Consider the following 24,127-nt stretch of genomic DNA (forward strand, 5'->3'; position numbering starts at 1 on the left):
AATTTTTCATAATATTCTCCTATAATTGTTTGTATTTCTGTGGTGTTGGTTGTGATCTCTCCCCCCTTTAATTTGTTATTTTATTTATTTGGGTCCTTTCTCTTTTCATTTTGATAAGTTTAGTGAGGGGCTTACCAATTTCATTAATTCTTTCAAAGAATCAGCTCTTAGTTTTGTTGATCTGTTCTACTGGTTTTTTAAATTTCTATATGGTTCATTTCTTTTCCTAATCTTTATTTCCCTTCTTCTGCTGGCTTTAGGCTTTATTTGCTGTTCCTTTTCTAGCTCCTTTACGTGTCAGTTTAGGTTATGTGTTTGAGACTTTTCTTACTCCTTGAGGTAGGCCTGTATTGCAATATACTTCCCTCTTAGGACCCCCTTTGCTGCATCCCAAAGGTTCTGGACTACACATTTTCATTTTCATTTGCTTCCATGTACTTTTTAATTTCTTCTTTAATTTCCTGGTTAACACATTCATTCTTTAGTAGGATGTTCTTTAACCTCCATGTATTTGTTTTCCAAATTTTTTCTTGTGGTTGACTTCAAGTTTCATAGCATTGTGTTCTGAAAATATGCATGGTATGATCTCAATCTCAATCTTTTGGTACTTGTTGAGGGCTGATTTGTGACCCAGTATGTGATCTATTCTGGAGAATGTTCCATGTGCACTCAAAAAGAATGTGTATTCTGCTGCTTTAGGATGAAATGTTATGAATATATCTATTAAGTCCATCTGGTGTGTCATACAAAGCCATTGTTTCCTTGTTGATTTTCTGCTAGATGATCTGTCCATTGCTGTAGGTGGGGTGTTAAAGTTTCCTACTATTATTGTATTATTATCAATAAGTTGCTTTGTTATTAATTGGATTATATATTTTGGGTGCTCCCAAGTTGGGTGTATAAATATTTATAATTGTTATATCTTCTTGATGGATAGACCCCTTAATTATGATACAGTGCCCTTCTTCATCTCTTGTTACAGTCTTTGGTTTAAAATCTAGTTTGTCTGATATAAGTATGGCTACTCTGGCTTTCTTTTGATGTCCATTACCATGATAGATGGTTCTCCATCCCTTTGCTTTCAATCTGCAGATGTCTTTAGGTCTAAAATGAGTCTCTTGTAAGCAGCATATAGATGGGTCTTATTTTTTTTATCCATTCCAATGCCCTATATCTTTTGATTAGAGCATTTAGTCCATTTACATTCAGAGTGATTATTGATAGATATGAATTCAATGGCTTTGTGTTACCTATAAAGTTGGTGTTTCTGGTGATGTTCTCTATTCCTTTCTAGTCTTTGTTGCTTTTGGTCCTTTCTTTCCCTGTTCAGAGTGCCCTTTAATATTTCTTGCAGGGCTGATTTAGTGGTCATGAACTCCTTTAGTTTTTGTCTATCTGGGAAACTCTATCTCTCCTTCTTTTCTGAATGACAGCTTTGCTGGATAAAATATTCTTGGCTGCATATTTTTCCTATTCAGCACTTTGAATATATAATGCCACTTTCCTCTGGCCTGTCAAGTTTCTGTGGACTGATCTGCTGCAAACCTGATCTGTCTTCCCTTATAGGTTAAGGACTTTTTTTCCCCTTGCTGCTTTCAGGGTTCTTTCCTTATCTCTGCATTTTGTGTTTGATTCTGATATGTCTTGGTGATGGCCAGCTTTTGTTGAATTTAATGGGAGTTCTCTGTGCTCTTTGGATTTTGATGTCTGCTTCCTTCCCAAGGCTAGGGGAGTTTTCAGCTATAATTTGCTCAAATAAACCTTCTACCCTTTTTTTTCTCTTCATTTACTGGGACTCCTATGACAGGAATGTTATTATGCTTTATGAGTTGTTGAGTTCTCTAAGTCTACATTCATGATCCAATACCTTTCTTTCCCTCTTTTTTTCAGCTTCATTTTCCCCCAAAATTTTATCTTCTACATCACTGGTTCATTCCTCTGTTTCATCCATCCTCATTTTCATGGCATCCATTCAGGTTTGCATCTCAGTTACAGCATTTTAATTTTTGGCCTAACTAGTTTTTAGTTCTTTTAGCTCTGCAGTAAGTATGTTTTTTTCAAGCCCAGCTAGTATCCTTATAATTGTTTTAAATTCTAGTTTAGACATTTGACTTATATCTGTATTGATTGAATCCCTGGCCATTACTTCTTCCTGTTCTTTCTTTTGGGGTGAATTCCTATGTCTTGTCATATGTCAAGGTGAAAAAAAAGGAAGCAGATCCTAGGTGTGTTTTGGTTTGCTTGTCAAAAGAAGCTAGATCCTAGACATAAATTTATATATATAAATTCAGAAAAAAAATTTAAAAATTGCTTTTTCTGTATCCCAAGGTGGGGGGTACAAAGAAAGCTAGATCCTATTTCACCTAGAGCTGAAGCTTTGTAGCACTCTATGATCAATAGACTTGATGCATGTGAGGGGTTTGAGCTGGTCTTTTGGGTGTGGGGCCTGCTGCACTGATTTCAGATGGACTTGCCCTAGTGGAGATGCACCTGCAGGGTGCAAGGGGCAGGGCTTGGTGTAAGTGACTGTGTCCCCTTTGGTAGGCTGTTTTGCTCATTGAAGTTTGTTAATACTGATGAACAGGTTGAAAATGGTGCAACTGGATCTCTCCTCCCGCAGTAGGTAGCTCACGCCCACCACTCTTCAGGAAGCCCTCATAGAAGAGCAAATAATCACCTCTCTTTTGTCCCCAGCTTCCACCAGATCCCCACCTTCACCCTGCCTGCATCTGAACTGTCCACCTTCCAGATGGCACAGTACTCCTGTGTTTTATCTCAGGTGGGACGCTGGGTTTCAAAACTCCAAATTTTAGATATCCAAGCAGCATGGACCCAGGCTGATCCTCTGGGGGATGGTCTCACTACACTGTGGCCAGTGCCAGCTTGTCCCAGAAATTGGTTGTATGACTGCAGAGTGGTTCAGACTTCATGGTAAAGCTCAGCAGAAAGCCTCGTTGCCCTCAGCCACCAACCCTGTTCTTATCTTAGTGAACGGGGCAGCTCAATGGCACCTGCCAGGTCTTCTGCCATGGAGAGGCTCTGACACCTCTCCCACATGCATTCCAAGCTTCTCCCTGTGCAACCCAAGGGATCTTCAGAGCACGCTGCCTGTTCCCAGGTCTCTGCCCTCCTTCCCTACCAAAGCACAACTAAGCCCTCTAGGCACGACTCCGGCAATGGCATGTGCCTCAGCAACTTCAGCCTCTGCACTCTGCTGTTTATAAACACTTGTGGTATTTAGCCCCTCTCCTTTTCCCAGTCAATGGTTTTGAGGAAGAGTTTTTCTTGTGCAATTCCCTGCATGCACTTTCACCCTTTCTCTCTCTCTCTCTTTCTCTCTTGCTCCTCTATCCGTGATCAGGGTTCCCTCCCCAGTGCAGCACCTGCAGCTCTTCTTTCCACCAAATAAACTTTTCACAGCTCCTACTTTCCACAATGTGGTGGTTTTTTTCACCTCTAGTTGTGCATTTTTGCTCTCTCAGTCCTCAGATTGATTTCTTGAGTGTTCAAAATGATTTGATATTTATCTAGCTGTGTTCAAGGGACGAGGCAAGCCTAGGATTCCCTATTCTTCCACCATCTTAACTCCTCCTCCAGAAGTCTTTTTAAGTTCTTATTTGATTATTTGACCATTTTAAGGTGATTCACATAGTTAAGTTTTTTTAAGATTCCTTGAAGATGTAAAAGTGATAAGATTAATGGAATTGAATCATTTTAGTTTATGTGAATGACCCTTAATACATATAGAATATATATATTCCTGAAAGGATGATCTTAAGAATAGTTATGTATAGTGAATCTAATTTTGTCAAGGAAAATTTACAGGGGTCTTTCCATCAAAAACAGTATCTTCAAAGCATATTAAAATCTATGCTATAAGGGAATTTATCAGCTCACTTCCAAAAAAACCCAGCCTGTATTTAGGGTCCTCCTTCAAGGATTAATTCAAAACCCCTTCAATAAGAAATGGATACTCCAGTACAGACTGCTTGGGAGGAATACATCATGGGATACAGGAATTAGGATCCGCATCAGACAAGGATGCAGATTATTCTCTCTACCATGCTACTTATGAGTTATTTCTAATACCTTGATTAGGAAATAGATATCAAAATATGTGAGTGAGAGAGAGAAAGAGAAAAAGAGAGAGCATGTAAATATACATATACACAGATTCTTAACAATTTGTTGAGGTCAATAAAATGTATAGGGTAGTGTCATTTTGTTTTCTTTGAAACTTCAATCTAAGGAAAGTAGTAATATATACAGTGCCTGGAGATATTTAGGACCTTACCTATTGTAATTAATTGTGGTGCTCCAAGTAGATAAAGCTAGATCTCTTATAAAGCTCTGTCTTAATAAGGCTACTTTCAGATTGGGTTGGCTACAGGTTGCAGTAGTACATCGTTAATGGCTATCCCACGCGTTAGAGTAGGAGTCACTTTAAATGGTTCCACTATAAATCAGTCTCTGGCATTGTGTGCATATAGTATAGCATTTACTCTTTCACTTTGGGGAAGCTCCTGGTAATATTCTGTCTCCTCCACCTTCTATCTTTTCTACCCACCACTTCCCTAACCTTCATCATTGCTCACTCTTGAATGCTTGCCAAATAATTTACATCTATCCAGACCTGAAATGAGCCAAAGTAAGTAAAAAATTACAGGTGTGACCTCACCTGGATATATTTCCCACCCAGAGCCTCAGGGTTAGAGCATATGAAGCTAATGCTTTTTCCAGGCCTCCCACAACTAAACACTGTTTTGGTCTTTCTTATTTGGGTATCAGACCACAAAATTCATTCTGTGTACACACTCTTGGGCTTTTTTTTCTTTTTTTTTTTTTGGAAATAGACCCCAGGTATATTTTGCCATCAGAATATCTGTGGTGTGTGCTTTTTTTTCAAATGCATTAGTGAATATTTTGTGAAATGAATTCCAATTTTTATTTTGGGACATTTTTATGTATGTCTGGGACTCAAGCTGCTTTCTGGTCTAGCTGCAGATTTTGTTTTAGGACTATTACACATTTTTCAGCAGTCCACTAATGAGCCATTAAATGAAACTAGCTTGCTCACTGCAACCTAACCAAACCAAGGCCATTATACACACACATTGTCTTTTTTATTTCCTGTTGTTTGGAATAATTCTTCTTTCCACATACTTGGAAAGGCTCCTAAGGAGATGAATTCATTCCTTAGATTTGGCATCTTGTTAAAAAAATGCTAATAAAAATCTGAAGATTGAACAAAGGCCCAACCCAGGACAAAATGATGGCAGAGGAAGCTTGGAGTTTTGGCTCCAGCCTCCCCTTCAATGCCCTTTCTCCATTCTTGTCCTTACTGTCTTGTGACATCCTGGTCCCCATAGCATGAAAGAGAACGATCTAACCAACTCTAATTTACTAGAAGGGCACTGGTTCTTACCCAGGTTTAATTTTGCCACTCAGGAGACATTTCACATGTCTGAAGACATTTTTCGTTGTCACAGCTGGGGGAGGGGGTGGGCAACTGGCATCTAGGGGATAGAGACCAGGGATACTCTAAAAACCCCACAATCCCACAATGCACAAAATAGCCCCCACCACAAAGAATTATACTGCCCAAAGATATTAGCAATGTTACCCACTACTCTTTTTAGAGTTTCTTTATCTTTTAATGGGATCAAGAGAGAAATAAACTTAAACCTATAATCTTATCACCTATAGTTTCAGATATAAAAATGGGACACAAGACCTATCAGCTTTCAGAGATTCAAACATAGCCAGAGATTTCTATCACATACCACATAACCGCCATCACACACACACACACACACACACACACACACACACACACACACAGTGTTTCAACTCCTACAGAAGATAGGAGCAGAGACCAGAGCCCAACACTTGCACTTAAAATCTTCTTGTTCTCTTTTATAAGCTCCTTCTCCCAATCCAGAAAGGAACCTCCTCTTGCCATGGTGGGGAAATTTTCTCTTATCAGAGGATTCTTGGGAGAGAGGAGCAAGATAGCGGAGGACTAGACGACCTAAATTTCATCTTGTCCCAGGAATTCAGCTAGATAAGGATCAAACCATTCTGAACACCTACAAACTCAACAGGAGATCGAAGAAAAGAATAGCAGCAACTCTCTGAACAGAAAAGCAACCACTTTCTGGGAGGTAGGACGTGTGGAGAAGTGAATCCGAGGTGATATTCGGGAAGATAGATGGGGGTGGGGGCCTCCATCAGCCACTACCGGCAAGTTATAGAGCAGCGGAGCACAAAATCAGAACTTTTCGAAGTCTGCTCCACTGAGGGAGGTCGCTCCAGTGGCTAAGCGGGGGGTGGAACCCTCGCTGGGACAGTGTGGTCACAGGACCCTTGGGTCACAGAAAGACTGGGGGTGCCTGAGTGCAGCATGAGCTCCCAGGGATCAGAGTGGGGAAGCTGGCTGCAGAGACGGAGCCAAGGAGTGGGCTCTCAGCTCGGGGTTGCCATAAACCGTGATGCACGGCACAGTTGGGCCACTGCTCCTCCAGCAGGGACCCAACAAGCAGCAGAACTGGGGGGACTCCCCTTCCTCCCCAGGGAGGAGTGGTGCAGGAGTGCACCACAGGGATCTGCTAGGTTTGGAGACTCCACACAGGCTCGGATGCCAGAGATAGAAACGCTCGGTCACAGGCTGAGTGAGCATGGAGTGTGGCCAGAGACCAGGGAGATGGGAGTGATTGACTGCTTTTCTCTGGGGGAGCACTGAGGGGTGCTCTCTGGGGGAGCACATATGTGCATATATGCACTGCATATATGATGCAGCAAAGGCAGTCCTAAGAGGAAAGTATATAGCAATACAAGCCTTTCTCAAGAAACAAGAAAGGTCTCAAATACACAACCTAACCCTACACCTAAAGAAGCTGGAGAAAGAACAGCAAATAAAGCCTAAACCCAGCAGGAGAAAAGAAATAGTAAAGATCAGAGCAGAAATCAATGAAATAGAAACCAAAAGAACAGTAGAACAGATCAATGAAACTAGAAGCTGGTTCTTTGAAAGAATTAACAAGATTGATAAACCCCTGGCCAGACTTATCAAAAAGAAGAGAAATGACCCAAATAAACAAAATCATGAATGAAAGAGGAGAGATCACAACCAACACCAAAGAAAACAAACAACTATAAGAACATATTATAAGCAACTCTATGCCCGCAAATTAGACAATCTGGAAGAAATGGATGCATTCCTAGAGATGTATCAACTACCAAAACTGAACCAGAAAGAAATAGAACACCTGAACAGACCTATAACCACTAAGGAAATTGAAGCAGTAATCAAAAAATCTCCTAACAAACAAAAGCCCAGGGCCAGATGGCTTCCCAGGGGAATTCTACCAAACATTTAAAGAAGAATTAATACCCGTTCTTCTGAAACTGTTCCAAATAATAGAAATGGAAGGAAAACTTCCAAACTCATTTTATGAGGCCACCATTACCTTGATCCCAAAACCAGACAAAGACCCCATCAAAAAGGAGAACTACAGACCAATATCCTTGATGAACATGGATGCAAAAATTCTCACCAAAATAGTAGCCAATAGGATCCAACAGTATATTAAAAGGATTATTCACCACGACCAAGTGCCATTTATTCCTGACCTGCAAGGTTGGTTCAACATCCACAAATCAATCAATGTGATACAATACATTAATAAAAGAAAGCACAAGAGCCATATGATCCTCTCAATAGATGCAGAAAAAGCATTTGACAAAGTACAGCACCCTTTCTTGATCAAAACTCTTCAGAGTATAAGGATAGAGAGTACATACCTCAATATCATAAAAGCCATCTATGAAAAACCCACAGCGAATATCATTCTTAATGGGGGAAAACTGAGAGCTTTCCCCCTAAGGTCAGGAACACGGCAGGGATGTCCACTGTCACCACTGCTATTCAACATAGTATTAGAAGTCCTAGCCACAGCAATCAGACAACAAAAAGAATAAAAGGCATCTGAATCAGCAAAGAAGAAGTCAAATTCTCACTCTTTGCAGATGATATGATACTTTATGTGCAAAACCCAAAAGACTCCACCCCAAAACTGCTAGAACTCATACAGAAATTCAGTAAAGTGGCTGGATATAAAATCAATGCACAGAAATCAGTGGCATTCCTATACACTAACAAGACAGAAGAAAGAGAAATTAAGGAGTCGATCCCATTTACAATTGCACCCAAAACCATAAGATACCTAGGAATAAATCTAACCAAAGAGGCAAAAATCTGTACTCAGAAAACTATAAAATACTCATGAAAAAAATTGAGGAAGACACAAAGGAATGGAAAAACGTTCCATGCTCATGGATTGGAAGAACAAATATTGTGAAGATGTCAATGCTACCTAGAGCAATCTACACATTTAATACAAACCCTATCAAAATACCATCAACTTTTTTCAAAGAAATGGAACAAATAATCCTAAAATTTCTATGGAACCAGAAAAGACCCCGAATAGCCAGAGGAATGTTGAAAAAGAAAAGAAAAGCTGGTGGCATCACAATGCTGGACTTCAAGCTCTATTACAAAGCTGTAATCATCAAGACAGTATGGTCCTGGCACAAAAACAGACACACTGATCAATGGAACAGAATAGAGAGCCCAGAAATGGACCCTCAACACTATGGTCAACTTTTCAACAAAGCAGGAAAGAATGTCCAATGGAAAAAAGACAGTCTCTTCAACAAATGGTGTTGGGAAAATTGGACAGCCACATGCAAAAGAATAAAACTGGACCATTTCCTTACACCACACACAAAAATAGACTCAAAATGGTTGAAAGACCTAAATGTGAGACAGGAGTCCCTCAGAATCCTAAAGGAAAACACAGGCAGCAACCTCTTCAACCTCAGCAACTTCTTCCTAGAAACATCGCCAAAGGCAAGGGAAGCAAGGGCAAAAATGAACTATTGGGACTTCATCAACATATAAAGCTTTTGCACAGCAGAAGAAATAGTCAACAAAACCAAAAGACAACCGACAGAATGGGAAAAGATATTTGCAAATGACATATCAGATAAAGGGCTAGTATCCAAAATCTACAAAGAACTTACCAAACTCAACACCCAAAGAGCAAATGATCCAATCAAGAAATGGGCAGAAGACATGAACAGATGTTTTTCTATTAGCAATAATCGCGCCTCGGATAAACCTCATTGGCTACGATACTGCCGCTGCGCAAAGCTATGAACAGATGTTTTTCTAAAGAAGTTATCCAAATGGCCAACAGACACATGAAAAAGTGCTCAACATCACTCAGCATCAGGGAAATACAAATCAAAACCTCAATGAGATACCACCTCACACCAGTCAGAATGGCTAAAATTAACAAGTCAGGAAATGACAGATGTTGGCGGGGATGTGGAGAAAGGGGAACCCTCCTACACTGTTGGTGGGAATGCAAGCTGGTGCAGCCTCTCTGGAAAACAGTATGGAGGTTCCTCAAAAAATTGAAAATAGAGCTACCTTATGACCTAGCAATTGCACTACTGGGTATTTACCCCAAAACACAAATGTAGTGATCTGAAGGGGTATGTGTACCCCGATATTTACAGCAACAATGTCCACAATAGCCAAACTATGGAAAGAGCTTAGATGTCCATCAACAGATGAATGGATAAAGAAGAGGTGGTATATATATACAATGGAATATTATGCAGCCATCAAAAGGAATGAAACCTTGCCATTTGCAACAAGGTGGATGAAACTGGAGTGTATTATGCTGAGCGAAATGAATCAATCAGAGAAAGACATGTATCATATGATCTCACTGATATGAGGAATTCTTAATCTCAGGAAACAAACTGAGAGTTGCTGGAGTGGTGGGGGGTTGGAGGGATGGGGTGGCTGGGTGATAGACATTAGGGAGGGTATGTGCTATGGTGAGCACTGTGAATTGTGTAAGACTGTTGAATCACAGACCTGTACCTCTGAAACAAATAATACATTATATGTTAAAAAAAAAAAGGAAGAAGATAGTAGGAAAGGAAAAATGAAGGGGGGGAAATCAGAGGGGAAGATGAACCATGAGAGACTATGGACTCTGAGAAACAAACTGAGGATTCTAGAGGGGAGTGGGGTGAGGGGATGGGTTAGCCTGGTGATGGGTACTAAAGAGGGCATGTACTGAATGGAGCACTGTGTGTTATATGCAAACAATGAATCATGGAACACTACATCAAAAACTAATGATGTAATGTATGGTGATTAACATAATAAAATAAATAAATTTAATTAAATTAAAAAATCAAAGGATTATTCCAGACTTTGTGGCTCATATTGTCAACACTGTGTTCTCTATCTCTGTATCAGCCTATAGCTTTTAATATTTTAAAAGAAGCTTTTGAAATGATAAAAAAATATAGAAATAGAATGCAAAATATAAATAGTTTTCTCTTTTAAATGCTTTGCTTTTGCAATTGCAGTCATGTCTTTCAAAAATATTGCTTCTGCTATAGGTTACAGAAGACTATAAAATAATTCAAAAATAAGAATTTAGATTTTATCTTTTTCTCTCTCATTCCCTTCTGGATGGTCATGGCTTGAAGATGAAAACCATCACCATTAAATGGTGGGAGGGATGTAAAAATAAAGTGAATTGGGAAATACATAACTTACTAACGTAATTTATAATATAAATTTTCCCTTCTTTTTTCTTCCTGTAAACTACCACCTGGATGTTTATTCTCATCTAAATTCTTCCTTTCTAAGCAGGTGGGATTATGACTCTTTCCTGAATCTGTTTCTTTAGAATATAATGCCACTCTCACTGAGATCTTATATCAGGACCTGGATACTGGATGAATTACTCACTCCCCTCCACCTTACTTCTCCCTGCTTCTTGCTTGGTGGTTCCCACTACTCCCTCATCCTCAAAGTGTCTGGCCTCAGGAGCGTGGGAAGCTTCCCTGTGTGTAAGTCTGACTCCACAGGCTTCATTGACAGGGAGTAAATGAGTCATTGCTCAGATCCTGGCCTTGACCTAGAAGGAGAATAGGCACCAGCTGAGCCTGGCCTGACCCCAGGACATGGGCTCCATTCTCTGGTCTCCCTCCGACTTCCAGAGAACTCCCAACCCCCACCTGAACTCGGCCTAGCTGCCCATTTTTTTGGTGATAAAACTACTGTCATAGTTCCATTTTCCTACCAAAAGGATACCAGAAAGGAGACCAACTCTTAATTGTCATCATGGACATCTTCCTCCTCAAGATCCTTCTCTTGCATTTTGGGCTAATATCATTGGAATCAGCCTTTTAAAGAAAAGCTTCAATTCTTGTCAATGTTCACAGTCTGAGATAGAATCCTAATTTTTCATGGCATTGCTCCCTTCCCCCTCTTTTCTTACTTCTGCTAATTATTTCTGGGGATTTAAAGCATTCTGTAGTATACTTTCTTTTTTTTTTAATTTTATTTTATTATGTTATGTTAGTCACCATACATGTAGTATATTTTCAAGCTAAATATTAATAAGTCCTCTGTTCTAAAACCCAAATCTGGCTCCTCTCTGCATATGCCATCTCTCCTAGGGTCAAAGTCCTGGCCTCAAGCTGACTTGCTCCAATTCTCATGTATGGTTTGTAATAGTCCATGGTGCACAAGAATTTTTGAAATTCTGGACTGATGTCCCCAAAAGAAATAGAGGGGAAGGGGCAAATATAGATATAATCTTTTCCTGCAACTGAACTCTACCTAGAAGGGAACTCTCAGTTCCTCCCCATGGTTCTTGAATCACAAAGAAAGATGAAGCCTAGATGGGAATAAAAATATTTTGATGCTAAATGATATTAAATGATACTTTAGTGATTTTGATTCTGAATGATGTTATTTTTTTATTCATTTTACTTCACTTTTTTTTTCCCACAATTCTTTTATACCTCTCCTACCATTTAATTATCAGTGATAGCTTTTTTCATTGCTCTGCCCACAAAAGGAGAGTGAACACATCCCAAAACCAAGGGATAGATGAATTTCTGAATGGGCTTTTGTTGAACACATTGTATGGAAGCAAAAGTAAGAGCCAAGTTTTTTGGGAAGCAGGGATATTTTTGTTTGATTTGCTTGGTTTGGAGATTTTGTTTTCTGAAATTCCAAAAACTTGACTATTCTAAGCAAGATGAAAGCTGAAAGCTAAATTATAGAGTTTCAAAAATAAACAATAAAATTGAAGGGTTTACAGAATGATAATGTTAGCCATTCTCCCACCCATGAGAAAATTTCAATTAGAAAGAAGGAAGAGAGGAAGGGGAAGAGATTGGCAATATTTAGATCCTAAAGAGGATATCCCTAAGAAATAAGACAGGAGGATTAAAATTTTAGTTGTTCTAAGTTATTACAGTCCTTGTCTTCTGAGAAACAGATGCCAAGATGGGATTATAAATAAAAGAGATTTATTGGAGCAAGGAAAATTGCAGGGGCAGGGTGAGCCAAGACAGTTGTCAGACCATGATCTGGATCCTGTGAAGGAGAAAAGGAGGGAAGGAAGAAGGGAAAACATAGACTGCAAAATCTAAGAAGATTTTGGATTTTGGTAAAGTTTACAGGGAGTCCTCAAGCCAAAGTCACCCATCAGATGAGCCCTGTGCCTCCCAGGTGGTTTTCTGACCTTAATATCTCAGCCATGCTCCTTACTAACTGAGAGCAGTCCTTAGAAAGTGTAGCCTCACTCAAATACAGTGATGCATTTCTGAACATGGCAGGTAGAGTTGGGGATGAGATATATTCTCCAGAGTCAGAGATCTGAAAGGCACGCTTTCATGATCACCACAGAAACCCATATCAGATTAGGGTAAATCTTACAGCAGAGAGGACTTGTGCTTTGTTTCTCACCTAGGAGAGTTTAAGCCCAGGAGTCAAGCCTCAAGTCTAATACAACACATAGGTGGTCAAATGCCAATGACAGACAAAGGGTTCTTGACAGATTGGCTTAGTGTAATATGATACAACATCCAAAAAGCTGTCTGGGAATGAGTTAGGGAACTCACAGGATTCGGGTGTCAGTGTGAATATGACACTACCTGATGTTGTGACCTGAGATGAGGGAAGAGACCATGGCTACCAGTTACCAGTGATGCCAGACAGTACACAGTGTCTGAAAACCAGGTGGGACTAACCACATCTCAGCTATCAGAGCACATCAAACAATGTGCACACATGAAGAGGAACTACATCACAGCAAAGGCTAGTGTGGACAAAGGAAACCTCAGTACTTGCTGCAGTAGGCATTCAGTGGTGATAGAGCCCTCAGGAACTAAGGATAGGTACAGACACAAATGTCTGGACAAGGAGGGTAGGGAAGCTAAACCAATGCTCTTCTCATTTGGTGCAGAGCAGCATTTGTATTTTTGGTATCTCTAACCTTGGACCAAAATTAGTGTTACATGATTGCTGAATAAGAACTTGATTACTTAATTTTGGGGTCATTATGTAGTTAGTGCCACGTATATACTTAAGCCATTAGAATACTAAGATAAGCGAGGAATGAACTACAATATTTATTTGCTTTTTCACACTATGTATGTTTCTAATTAGTTTCAAACTAATATGTCTGAATTGTTTGTAAGTTGTTAATAGTAAACAGATTTGGTTTCAGGAAAAAAATGATTCCAATAAGAGCTGACTCGAGTGTTTGCAGAAGAAGCTAAGTATTAGCCCTATGGCAAAGTGCTAGATTTCATCAACTGGGGAAAGAGTCCGACATTTCAGGAACTACTATAACAGTGGAAATAAATGGGAAATGGGGAGACCAAGATTCCTCCTCTGGTAAGCAAAGTTGTGAACAAGTCAAGTCAGGATCAGCAACTGTAGCTTGCATTTCTGTGGGCTACACCATTCTGGGGTTAATGAACAGGAGCCGAAATATAACTTCTCTTCTGGCTCTACTGTATTCACAGTTCTGGGGCCTCCATGCCCCATTCAAAGCCCAATTCCTCTGTTTAGATTGTATCTTTCAAGGTAAGCACTGGCTCCTGAGCTATCATATGATATCTGGTAAGTGTCCTCCACCCTCCTCCTTGCATGCAGGTGCTTTGTTGCTTTTGATGCCTCTGAGAACAGAGGAATAGCCACCTCTGCTCCTGCCTCCCTGCATGAGTTCAGAGGAAAATGCTTCTGCTTGAGAGGTTAGGAAGCTACTGGTGCTGTTTCTCCTCTTCTTCTCAGCCATATTATAAAAAGTAATATTTGTGTTGATTCATGAAGAAAGTTTTCTCCCCGGCTTAATTGAGGTATAATTGACAAATAAAACTGCACGTATTTAAGGTGTACAATGTGATGCTTTGACATGTATACATTGTGAAATGTTTACCACAATCAAGTTAATTAACACCTCCATCATCTCACATAATTACCTTTTTTTAAAAAAATTGAGAACAATTAAGATCTACTCTCAGAAAATTTCAACTATAGCCATCATGCATATCTGAAACTCCAAAGGAAATGAAATCAGTATCTCAAGAGATATCTGCACCTCCCTGTTTGCTGCAGCATTTTTCACAATAACCAAGATATAGAAACAACCTAAGTGTCCATCACTGAAGGAAGGCATAAAGAATATGTGATATATACTGAATAATGTGAGGGCTAGGGATGCCTACCCCCAAGCAGTCAAAAATATGCATATAATTTTTGACTCCCCCAAAACTCAACTATACTAAGCCACTGTTGACAAGAAGCCTTATCAATAACATAAACACTCAATTAACACATATTTTGTATGTTATATGTATTATATACTGTGTACTTACAATAAAGTAATCCAGAGAAAAGAAAATGTTATTAAGAAAATCATAAGGAAGAGAAAATACATTTACAGTACTGTACAATATTTACTGAAAAGATCCGCATAAAAGTGGACCTACATAGTTCAAACCCATGTTGTTCAAAGGTCAAAGGTGTGTGTGTGTGTGTGTGTGTGTGTAGTATTCCATTGTGTGTTTGTGTATATATACACACACAATGGAATATTATTCAGCCTTATAAAAAAGAAAAAAATCCTGTGATTTGCAACAACATGGATGGACCTTAAGGACATTATATTAGATGAAATAAGGCAGTCACAGAAAGATAAATACTGCATGATCTCACTTATATGTTACATCTGAAAAAGTCAAACTCTTAGAAGCAGAGAGTAGAATGGTGGTTACTGGGGCTAGGGATGAGGGAAATAGGAAGGTATTGGTCAAAGAAAGGAGCTTTAGCAAACAATCTGTCTCTGCTTAAACTGCCATTGCCCATCCTTGAGAGGCTGGCTCCATCTGAGCGCAAGTCTTGAGCAGGTCCCATTGTAATGATGCACCAATCTGTGCCTCAGAGAACCTGTGCATTTTATCATCATGTGATACTCACTAGAACATAAGCCCCAGAATGTGGCTGCACTATGTTATCTGTTCTTGTAGGGATTTTCAGGAAATAGTTCTTTTCATTTTCATTCTGAGTCCTTTCTAGGATTCAAGACAGCCCCAGCGACAGACACTGTGTTGTGCTCAGTCATTCCTAACCTCAAACCTGTGGCATACTCCTCACATCAAAGTGGGTCCCTATCCTCCTTTCCCTTGGGGTAAATGCCCTGCAGATAAGAGCTCTACTCTCAGGACTCCTGCGTGGAACCCTCAACCATATCATGTGTGCCTGAGACTAAGGGTAAACATGGGCTCTGTCTGGGACCCCTGCTCCAGTTCCTTTGTCCTTTCAATCAAAATCACTTAGAGTGCTTCTTTTCCAATAGATACTAAACAGTGTATAACATAAGAACAAAAGAGTGAAAGACCTTGCCCTCAAGAAATCAAGAAGTCATATTACAGAATAGCCCTGAATGTAAATGACTTCTCTGACAATGTGCAATGGAAGGTTAGAGAAAGCAAAAATAAATTTCTGTTAGAGGCATCTGAGGAGGTTTGTGGAAAACTTAACACAGGCTGGGCTGTGAAGTGTGGTGGAGGTTGGACAAATATCGCTGCTAATGTCATAAATTTTCTCATAAGGATCTGTCTATATATAACATGCAGAGAAAAATCATGGGGGGCACATTAATGTTCTTTAAATATTTGAAAAGCTGTCAACATTGTAGAAGGAGTAGATTTATTCTTTGTATCTCCAAAGAATAGAAGAACATTAATGGGTGGGAATTACAGAAGACAGATTTTTTTTAAAAGTCTTTAATTTTATCTACTTTTTAAAAAACGCTGCCTTGTGAAAGACTGTCAGGCAAATACTACCTATAAGGGATATCATAGAATAGTGGTTCTCAAACTAGCTATCTGGGAACCTCTGAAGGTCTCTGAGACCCTTTCAAAGGTGTACAATGTGGCTTTGGGGGATGACTTCAATGACTTCAGGGGATCCAGGAAGTCAAAATGAATTTAATAATAATACTGTGGTAGGCAAAATAATGCTCTCCCAATGATGTTCTAATTTCAGAAATTTGTAAATATATTAACATTATATGGCAAAGGCAATTAAGATTATAATAGATTAAAGTTGTTAATCACCTGACCTTAAAATAGACTATCCTGGATTATCTGGGTGAGCCCCATGTAATCATAAGGGTCTTTCAAAGTGGAAGAGGGCATCTAAAGAGGGAACCAGAGAGAAGGCAGTGTGAGAGGACTGGGCCTAACAATTGCTGTCTTTGAAGATGGAAGAAGGGGCCACAGGCCTAGTCATGTTGGTGACCTCTTAAAGCTTGAAGGAAAAGACAAAAAACTTATTCTCCCTCACACCCTCCAGAAGGAACACAACCCTGCCAACACCTTCATTTTGGCTCAGTGAGACCCTTTCTGGACTTCTGACCTGCACACCTATAAGACAATAAATTAGTGTTGTTTTAAGCCACTATGTTTGTAGTGGTTTGTTACAGCAGCAGGAGAAAACTTATACAGATACTAAAATATTATTTGGCTTTTCCATTCTCATTCTCTCATGAGTGTATGATGGAATTATACAGAAACTATCTGAATGCAATAATACAACAGATTAAATACAGAGCAGATATGAGAATCCAGCTGTCTTCTATTAAGCTAACATAAAAAGGTTTTGTAAATATGTAAAACAGCACCACTCTTACAAATTTCTGGAAAATACAGTTATTTCTCATAAAAAATATTATTTATCTTAACATGCAATAGGTCTAGGTTCAAATTTCTGATATGGTATATCTTGATAACTATAACCCATATAAGCAAAAGCTTTGGGGTTCTCAATAATTTTTAAGAGTATAAAAGGGATACTGAAACCAAAAACAAAACAAAACAAAACTCAGAACCACTATCGTAATAGGAGCTCCTAATTCTAGTAGAAAGTCATGTCCCTAAATCTCCAAGATTATATAAATATATAAAAGGGACAGAGCATAAATAAATTTTGATATGAGAAATGAGCAGGAAAAGTTATGAATTCATGAATAAGAGAGTCATGTTGGGAAGAGCAGGCCAGATAGGATAATTCTGGAAGGACATGGGTCTCAAAAGATGCTGGGGTTTTGTGGGAGTCTAAAAGGCCCTAATAGGAATGGGGGAAACAGAGAATACACTTGCATGCATGTGTATATATATATATATGTATATATATATATATATATACGTATATGTATATATGTATACATATATATATAATGTTTATATATATTATATATATTATGTTTATATATATTATATATATATTACGTTGTAATTGTATAATTACAATTATATATGTTATATATATATATATTTGGTATCTTGTACTGTCTTCTCTGCTAGAAAATGAAAAAGAAACTCTAAATAAAATAACATATGTGTGTGTATATATATATATATATATATATATATATATATATATATACACATACATACATAAAATCCATTTGAAGTGTATAATATCTGTCTGCATTTACCCATGTTGTTTGAAATAAACAGGTTAGAGGTGGGTGGAACCCAGCCAAAATAAAGGTCACTAGTCTCACTACAAAATATAATTGATACCTTGATGAAATGTCCTGTTACAAGACATGGGAGAGTCTGAAACTTTTATTTAAGACAACTTGCTCTTGAGAGCTACATCATCTCTCTTTAATACCACTTTACTCAGATTGGAAAAATAGGTGATTTCCCAATGGGGAAGATTTCAAAGTTTCTAAACCAAAACGAAACTTCTCGCATTTGAATCAGAAAACCTCCCAGTGGATCACCAAAGCTATAGACCATATGTTACTGAGACCATTCACAGACAGCTATACTTGGCTGAGTACCAGAAAAAAGGCAAAAGAAATTTTTGAGCAGCCCAGTAGAGGTCAAGGATTCCCAGTGTTAAAGCTGATGCAATTTGCCGTTAAGACAGCCTCTCAACTGCTGTTAACTCTATCATTGTCTAACACACTTGCTGGTATGAAGCCCGGGCCACAGGGTCCCCAAAAGAAGCAGAAAAGTTAGAATTAGAAGGTCAAGAAAAGGAAGCACCTAGGGTAAGTACCTTAATAGAAAGTGGCACTTATTTTTTGCATTCCACTGCCTTTGAATATATCTTCCCTAATCCTAATAATTCTGAAAGGTAAATGCTATTGTTTCCATTTTATATGTGAAAGACACTGGGGCTTAGAGAGTTTGAGTTCTGTAGCTCGCATCACACAGCAGGCCTAGACCTGGGCAGAAATCCACACTGAGTACAAATCACATAAGTCAGTAGATCTATACATGGCAGCATTTTCTTCCTCCCAAATGGGCTCTCATCGAAAATTATTTAGAAACAAAATATAGAGATGTATTGCCTCATATAAGACATACACAACAGAGTTTTTGGATAAAAGTATCTTGAAGATTGCATTCAGTACTTAAATGTTGTGACTCCATAAAGTCCAGTTGCCAAAATAAAAGATATTCATTAAAATGTACTCATGGGGCACCTGGGTGGCTCAGTTGGTTAAGCATCTGCTTTCGGCTCAGGTCATGATCCCAGGGTCCTGGGATGGAGCCCACATCTGGCTCCCTGATCGGCAGAGAGTCTGCTTCTCCCTCTCCCTCTCCCTCTGCTGCTCCTCCTGCTGTTCTCTCTCTGTCAAATAAATAAAATCTTTAAAAAATAAATAAATAAAATACATAAAATAAAATAAAATGTACTCATGCTCTCTCCCTGATCCTTTTTCATTGCATGGTCCTTCATAGAAGGAATTCAGAGAAAAGCTATTTAAATAAAGAAACAGATGATTTTAATGAAGCCATGTTTTTAAAAGGCTGGTTTTATTTTATCTAATTAAATCTATTTCAGAATTAGGTCAGAAATACTTTTCTGTCCAAAGACTTACAAAGCCAGAATGTCTAGAGTTCATTAATAAGAAGGGTAAAAGTATCCTGTAAGATGCTTTGGAGAAAAAACAGTCAAGTGGCCCAAGGGTACCTAAGCTCCCCTGGAAATGCCTCAGATAAGAGTAGGGCTGGAGTGGGGCACCAGGGAACGAAGGGATGACTGTGCAATATTTCTTTTTTAAGGAAAAAAAAATTCTTCTAGTGGCCATTTTCCTTCCATGTGTCTCAGAAAACCACCAGTCCTTTCTGAATCCTCTTTTTCACAAACTCTTTCCTTTCTCCTCTCCTCGCATCCCCTCCCTCCATTCTCTTTTCTCTTCTCTGCTTTCTCTTTTAACTGGTCCTTTCCTTTCCTTTCATCCATTCTTTTATGCTTTGTATGTTTTTCTCTTTATTTCTATTTTTTCTTTCCTTTTATTTCACTGTTTTCTTGACATCTTTATTATTTAAGGAAATACTTCAAAGAACTATGCTTTCCCAAGAAATATCACATCTTTTTGTAATTTGGTCAGACCTGGGGGAAGGGGCCCCTGAGCTGCCTTCTGCTCTCTTAAAAGGTATAAATATTCCATCATGGAACTACAGCTATAACACTCTAGCATAAAATTCATCTTTATCTTTTATGGCTACAGATTGTACATTTCAACTATAATCACCTCCTTTAAAAATGCAGCAAATTCAACTTCTTATTTTTCCAAAGAATCTCAAGAACATAAATAACTAATGTATCCAGCTAAACTTAAAAAGACATTAAGTTCAATGAGGTCAGGGACCATGCTTCTCCTTTTATGTATTTATTTTTCTGACCCCCGTATACCGAGTCTGCACCATGCAAAGCACATAGAAGACAATCCATATTTGCGGATGAAAGAATGAATGGGTGAAAAATTCTGTAATTTGGCCATCTACAAATTTTCATTCAGACCAAAGTATTAAAGAAATTTTAAACCAAAAGGCTTTAAGTTGCATAATAGTTCTGAATAGAAATTGACTAAATCTTTTATTTATTATTTCTTTGCTCTTTGTTTTAATGGGAAGAGTCTAAATGGTAAAAATTGTGTGTAGTAAAACTTTACTTAACCAGAAAACCAGAATATATAATTAATGAGACTTTTTAATTATACTTTCACTGGGGGGAAGGCATATAAAGGACAAAAAGCTAAACAAGAATATTGAAAAAGTGTATCTGAATTCTGAAGATGTTTTCATGTCAATATGCATAATGCAAACTAATCTCTTATTCTAATTTACATTTACCAGAGATCACTAGCCAACGTACTGGGAGGTAAAAGTCTCTACAGCTAAGTTGCCTGCCCTGAAGAATCTCTTTTCTGTTGTGTGCACATATGCACATGCACAGATTTATTGATTGACTACACGAATATGTATGAGCCTCTTTTCAAAAGAATATTAAAATCTTCACCTTACATGATCTCTCTCTGTTGAAAAGGGGTTTTACCCAAACTCTACTTCTCTGAATTCACCCAAAAAGTATGTAAATCTAGAAAAAAGAGGTGCTTGCTCGCTGTGAAATCTCCAAGTCAAGGAGAATAATGATCAATATATCTTTTCTTGTTTTCAGGGATGAATGGAAAACCAGCAAAATAACATAGTACGTGCTTGATAGTTTTTATAAACATCAAATCATTGAGGGGAAAAGACATGAATTTATCTGGCAATGAACTCACAAAATAGCTACAGAAAAAGTCACCAAATGTACCAACATGAAGAGGATAATTTGGCTAGGGGAGGAATGGTTTTAAAGGCAAACTATCAGGACCTCTTGAATTCACAAATATATAAAAATATGTTATTTCTTCTTTTTAAATCATTAAAGCAAAGCCATAATGGAATAGAGAACAAAATTCCACTAAAAGTTGCTCTGAAAAATGCTACAATGAACATTGAAGGGCAGATATGTCTTTGAGATAGTGATATCTCCTTCAGATATATACCCAGAAGTAGAATTGTTGGATCACATAATATTTTTATTTTTAACTTTTTGAGGGACCTCTATTCTGTTTGCCATAGTGGCTGCACCAGTTTACATTCTCACCAACAGCGCACAAGGATTCCCATTCCTTTACATCATCACCAGCTTTTGTTATTTCTTGTCTATCTGTCTTCCTTCCTTCCTTTTTTGACATACTAGATACACAGAATGAAATCTCTTGTCTTTTTGATAATAGGCATTCTAACAGGTGTGAGGTGTTATCTTAATATGGGTTTGATTTACATTTCCTGATGACTAGTGATGTTGAGCATCTTTTCATGTACCTGGTGTCCGTTTTTGTATGTTTTTTGGAAAAATTTCTATTCAGGTCTTCACATTTTTAATTAGATTGGTTTTTTGCTATTGAGTTGTATGAGTTCCTTGTATATTTTGGATATTGACCCCTTGTCAGTTCCATAGTTTGCAATATATGTGTATATCAAATCATCACACTTGCACACCTTAAACTTACAGAATGTTATGTCCCATCTCAATAAAGCTATAAAAATTTAAGTTAAAAAGATGCTTAAAGTTGCTTTGACTGGAACTTTGAATGAATTCATATTTTTATGAAATATTTAAGAATTTCTGCTTCAATATCTTTCTGTATAAATACAGATCATCATGCTACTGATAGACCTGGTTAGTCCAGGTAAGATCAGGTGACCTGAGGCCTATGATAAGGAGTCCACTGCAAAGAATCCAAGGCCTTTGAGGCCAGAGAGCTTTTTTCTATCCTTGCACCTGACACTAAGTTCAGTATCTTTTTGAAAACCTAGTGATTCTCCTTCACTAACTTGCAAGGGAAAGGGCCAAATGAGGATGAGCACTTAGCTTTTAAAAGAGCCACTGCAGTCATCTTTATTAAAATTTAAACTGTAACCACCTTTATTAAAATTCAATTCCATTAGTCATTTATTGAGATTATGTCTTTTCTCTGAGTAACTCAGGAACAATGAAAATAAGCTCCAGAAATGAAAGTCAAATTTAGTTCAAAATACAGCAAAGGACTAGATGAGTGAAAATCAAAGAGGAAGAGGAGAGTCAACAGTAGTATTGCTGCCTGTTGTCCAAAAGACATTATACATCCAGGCTTAAAGGACTTTTGTATCTCTGGCAAGTTCCTTCTCTGATATAAGACTCTGGATCCCAGGATAGAGTCTTCAAGGAACTTCGTCCTTAGGATTTTAGGATTTGAGATCCACGGTATGCAGTAAACAGGTTTTCTTCCTTAGAAAATTATAGTAGCTCTATACCAATACCTATACCAAGAGCTACCAATAAAAAACTACTCTAGGGGCGCCTGGGTGGCTCAGTTGGTTAAGCAACTGCCTTCGGCTCAGGTCATGATCCTGGAGTCCCAGGATCGAGTCCCGCATCGGGCTCCCTGCTCAGCAGGGAGTCTGCTTCTCCCTCTCCCACTGCCCCCTCTTGTGCTCTGTCTCTAAAATAAATAAATAAAATATTTAAAATAAATAAATAAATAAATAAATAAAAATAAAAAACTACTCTAAAGAGTAAAAAGGCACTACACATTGGAGCTTGCTGTGGAGATTGCCGGTGGTCCCCGGGCCCAGTCTCTCTTTCCTCTGGAGCATTTTATTCCCAATTTTTAGCCAGACAAATGGTTACAGTGCATAATGACTCTAGTTTTCAGCTTCTTTTCCACCTAGGAGTGGAAATACAGTGAAATAATTTGATAAAATTTAACAATGTGTGAAAAAAACTCTTAGTAAATTAGAAATAAAAGGGAACTTCCCTAATATGATAAATGGTATCTGAAAAAAAAATCCTACAATAAACATTATCCTTGATGGTAAAATTTTTGAATATGAGAAAAGAATGCATGATATCACCACTTCTATTCAGCATTGCACGGGAAGGTCTACTGAGCACTAAAAGGCAAAGTAATAAAAAATTTAAGAACACTTACAGATTAGAAAGGAAAAAACAAAACTGCCATTATTCACAGATGATATGACGATGTGTATAGAAAATCCAAAAGAATTTTCAGGTAAACTATTAAGTTAATAATAGAGTTGAGAAAAGTCCCAGAATATTAAAAAAATCTATATAAAAAACATATTTTAATATAACAATCAAACAGAAAATGAACACTCTAAAAGATAATTTGTAAGTATATATAAGCAAATAGAAAGTGCTTAGAATAAGTCTAGCAAAAGATATGCAAGACTTCTACAGGAAAATTCTAAAACCTTATTTAAAATATGGAAGTGGAATTAAACAAACAGAAAAATATACATTGTTCATAGATAGGAAGACTCAATATTACAAAGGTATAATTTCTCACAAATTGATCTATAAATTCAATGCAATCTCAATCTAAGTCCCAAATGCATGCGTGTGTGTATGTGTGTGGGTATGTGTGTATGATTTCAAAAGTTGTTGCCAAAAAATATAAGAATATTCAAAAGGTCCAAACTAACCAAAACACTTCTCAAAATAAAGACAGACTTGGGAGAATTTGCGCCACCAAACAGGAAGATATATTATAAAGCTCTGATAATCAAGACAATGTTTACTGACAAAAGATAGACAAAAGGATTAATAGAACAGAATAGATGCCCAGAAATAGTCCCATGCATATACCATTTATAATAGATATAGTACTTTAGACCACTGAGAGAAAGATAAACTTTTAAAAATAATAATAAACTTTTTAAAGCAGTTTTAGGTTTATAGAAAATCTGGGCAGAGAGAGTATAGAACAGAGAGTTCTTAAGTACCCCTCACTCCATCCCCAATTTCCTCTATTATTTATGTTTTGTAACTGTAACATTTGTTGCAATTGATGAACCAATGTTTATATAC

The 24,127-nt window shown here is 37.9% G+C and overlaps 1 protein-coding gene, 1 long non-coding RNA gene and 1 pseudogene across 4 annotated transcripts in view; 2 read left to right on the forward strand and 1 right to left on the reverse strand.

Moving 5' to 3' along the window:
• Positions 1 to 5,206, forward strand: part of LOC118006548 — a 59,078-nt gene extending 53,872 nt beyond the window's left edge. Inside the window, exon 2 of the long non-coding RNA XR_004678109.1 lies at positions 2,695 to 5,206. This is a non-coding gene — a long non-coding RNA (uncharacterized LOC118006548). The remainder of the gene's footprint in view (positions 1 to 2,694) is intronic.
• Positions 1 to 24,127, forward strand: part of LOC118006542 (F-box only protein 4) — a 441,418-nt gene that overhangs the window by 281,029 nt on the left and 136,262 nt on the right. The window contains exon 8 of one of the 3 annotated variants that reach the window (XM_034999250.1): positions 5,924 to 6,106. The exons of the other annotated variants lie outside the window; for them this stretch is intronic. Within the exon in view, the coding sequence (XP_034855141.1) occupies positions 5,924 to 6,015 (92 nt within the window). The 3' untranslated portion in view covers positions 6,016 to 6,106. Of the gene's footprint in view, positions 1 to 5,923; positions 6,107 to 24,127 lie in introns of those variants that run through there. 3 annotated transcript variants of the gene reach the window in all.
• On the reverse strand, positions 9,068 to 9,216 carry LOC118006575 (annotated as a pseudogene).

This window comes from Mirounga leonina, unplaced genomic scaffold, assembly GCF_011800145.1.
Source record: "Mirounga leonina isolate KUSES-001 unplaced genomic scaffold, KU_Mleo_1.0 Mir_97, whole genome shotgun sequence".
In the NCBI taxonomy this organism is placed as follows: domain Eukaryota; kingdom Metazoa; phylum Chordata; class Mammalia; order Carnivora; family Phocidae; genus Mirounga; species Mirounga leonina.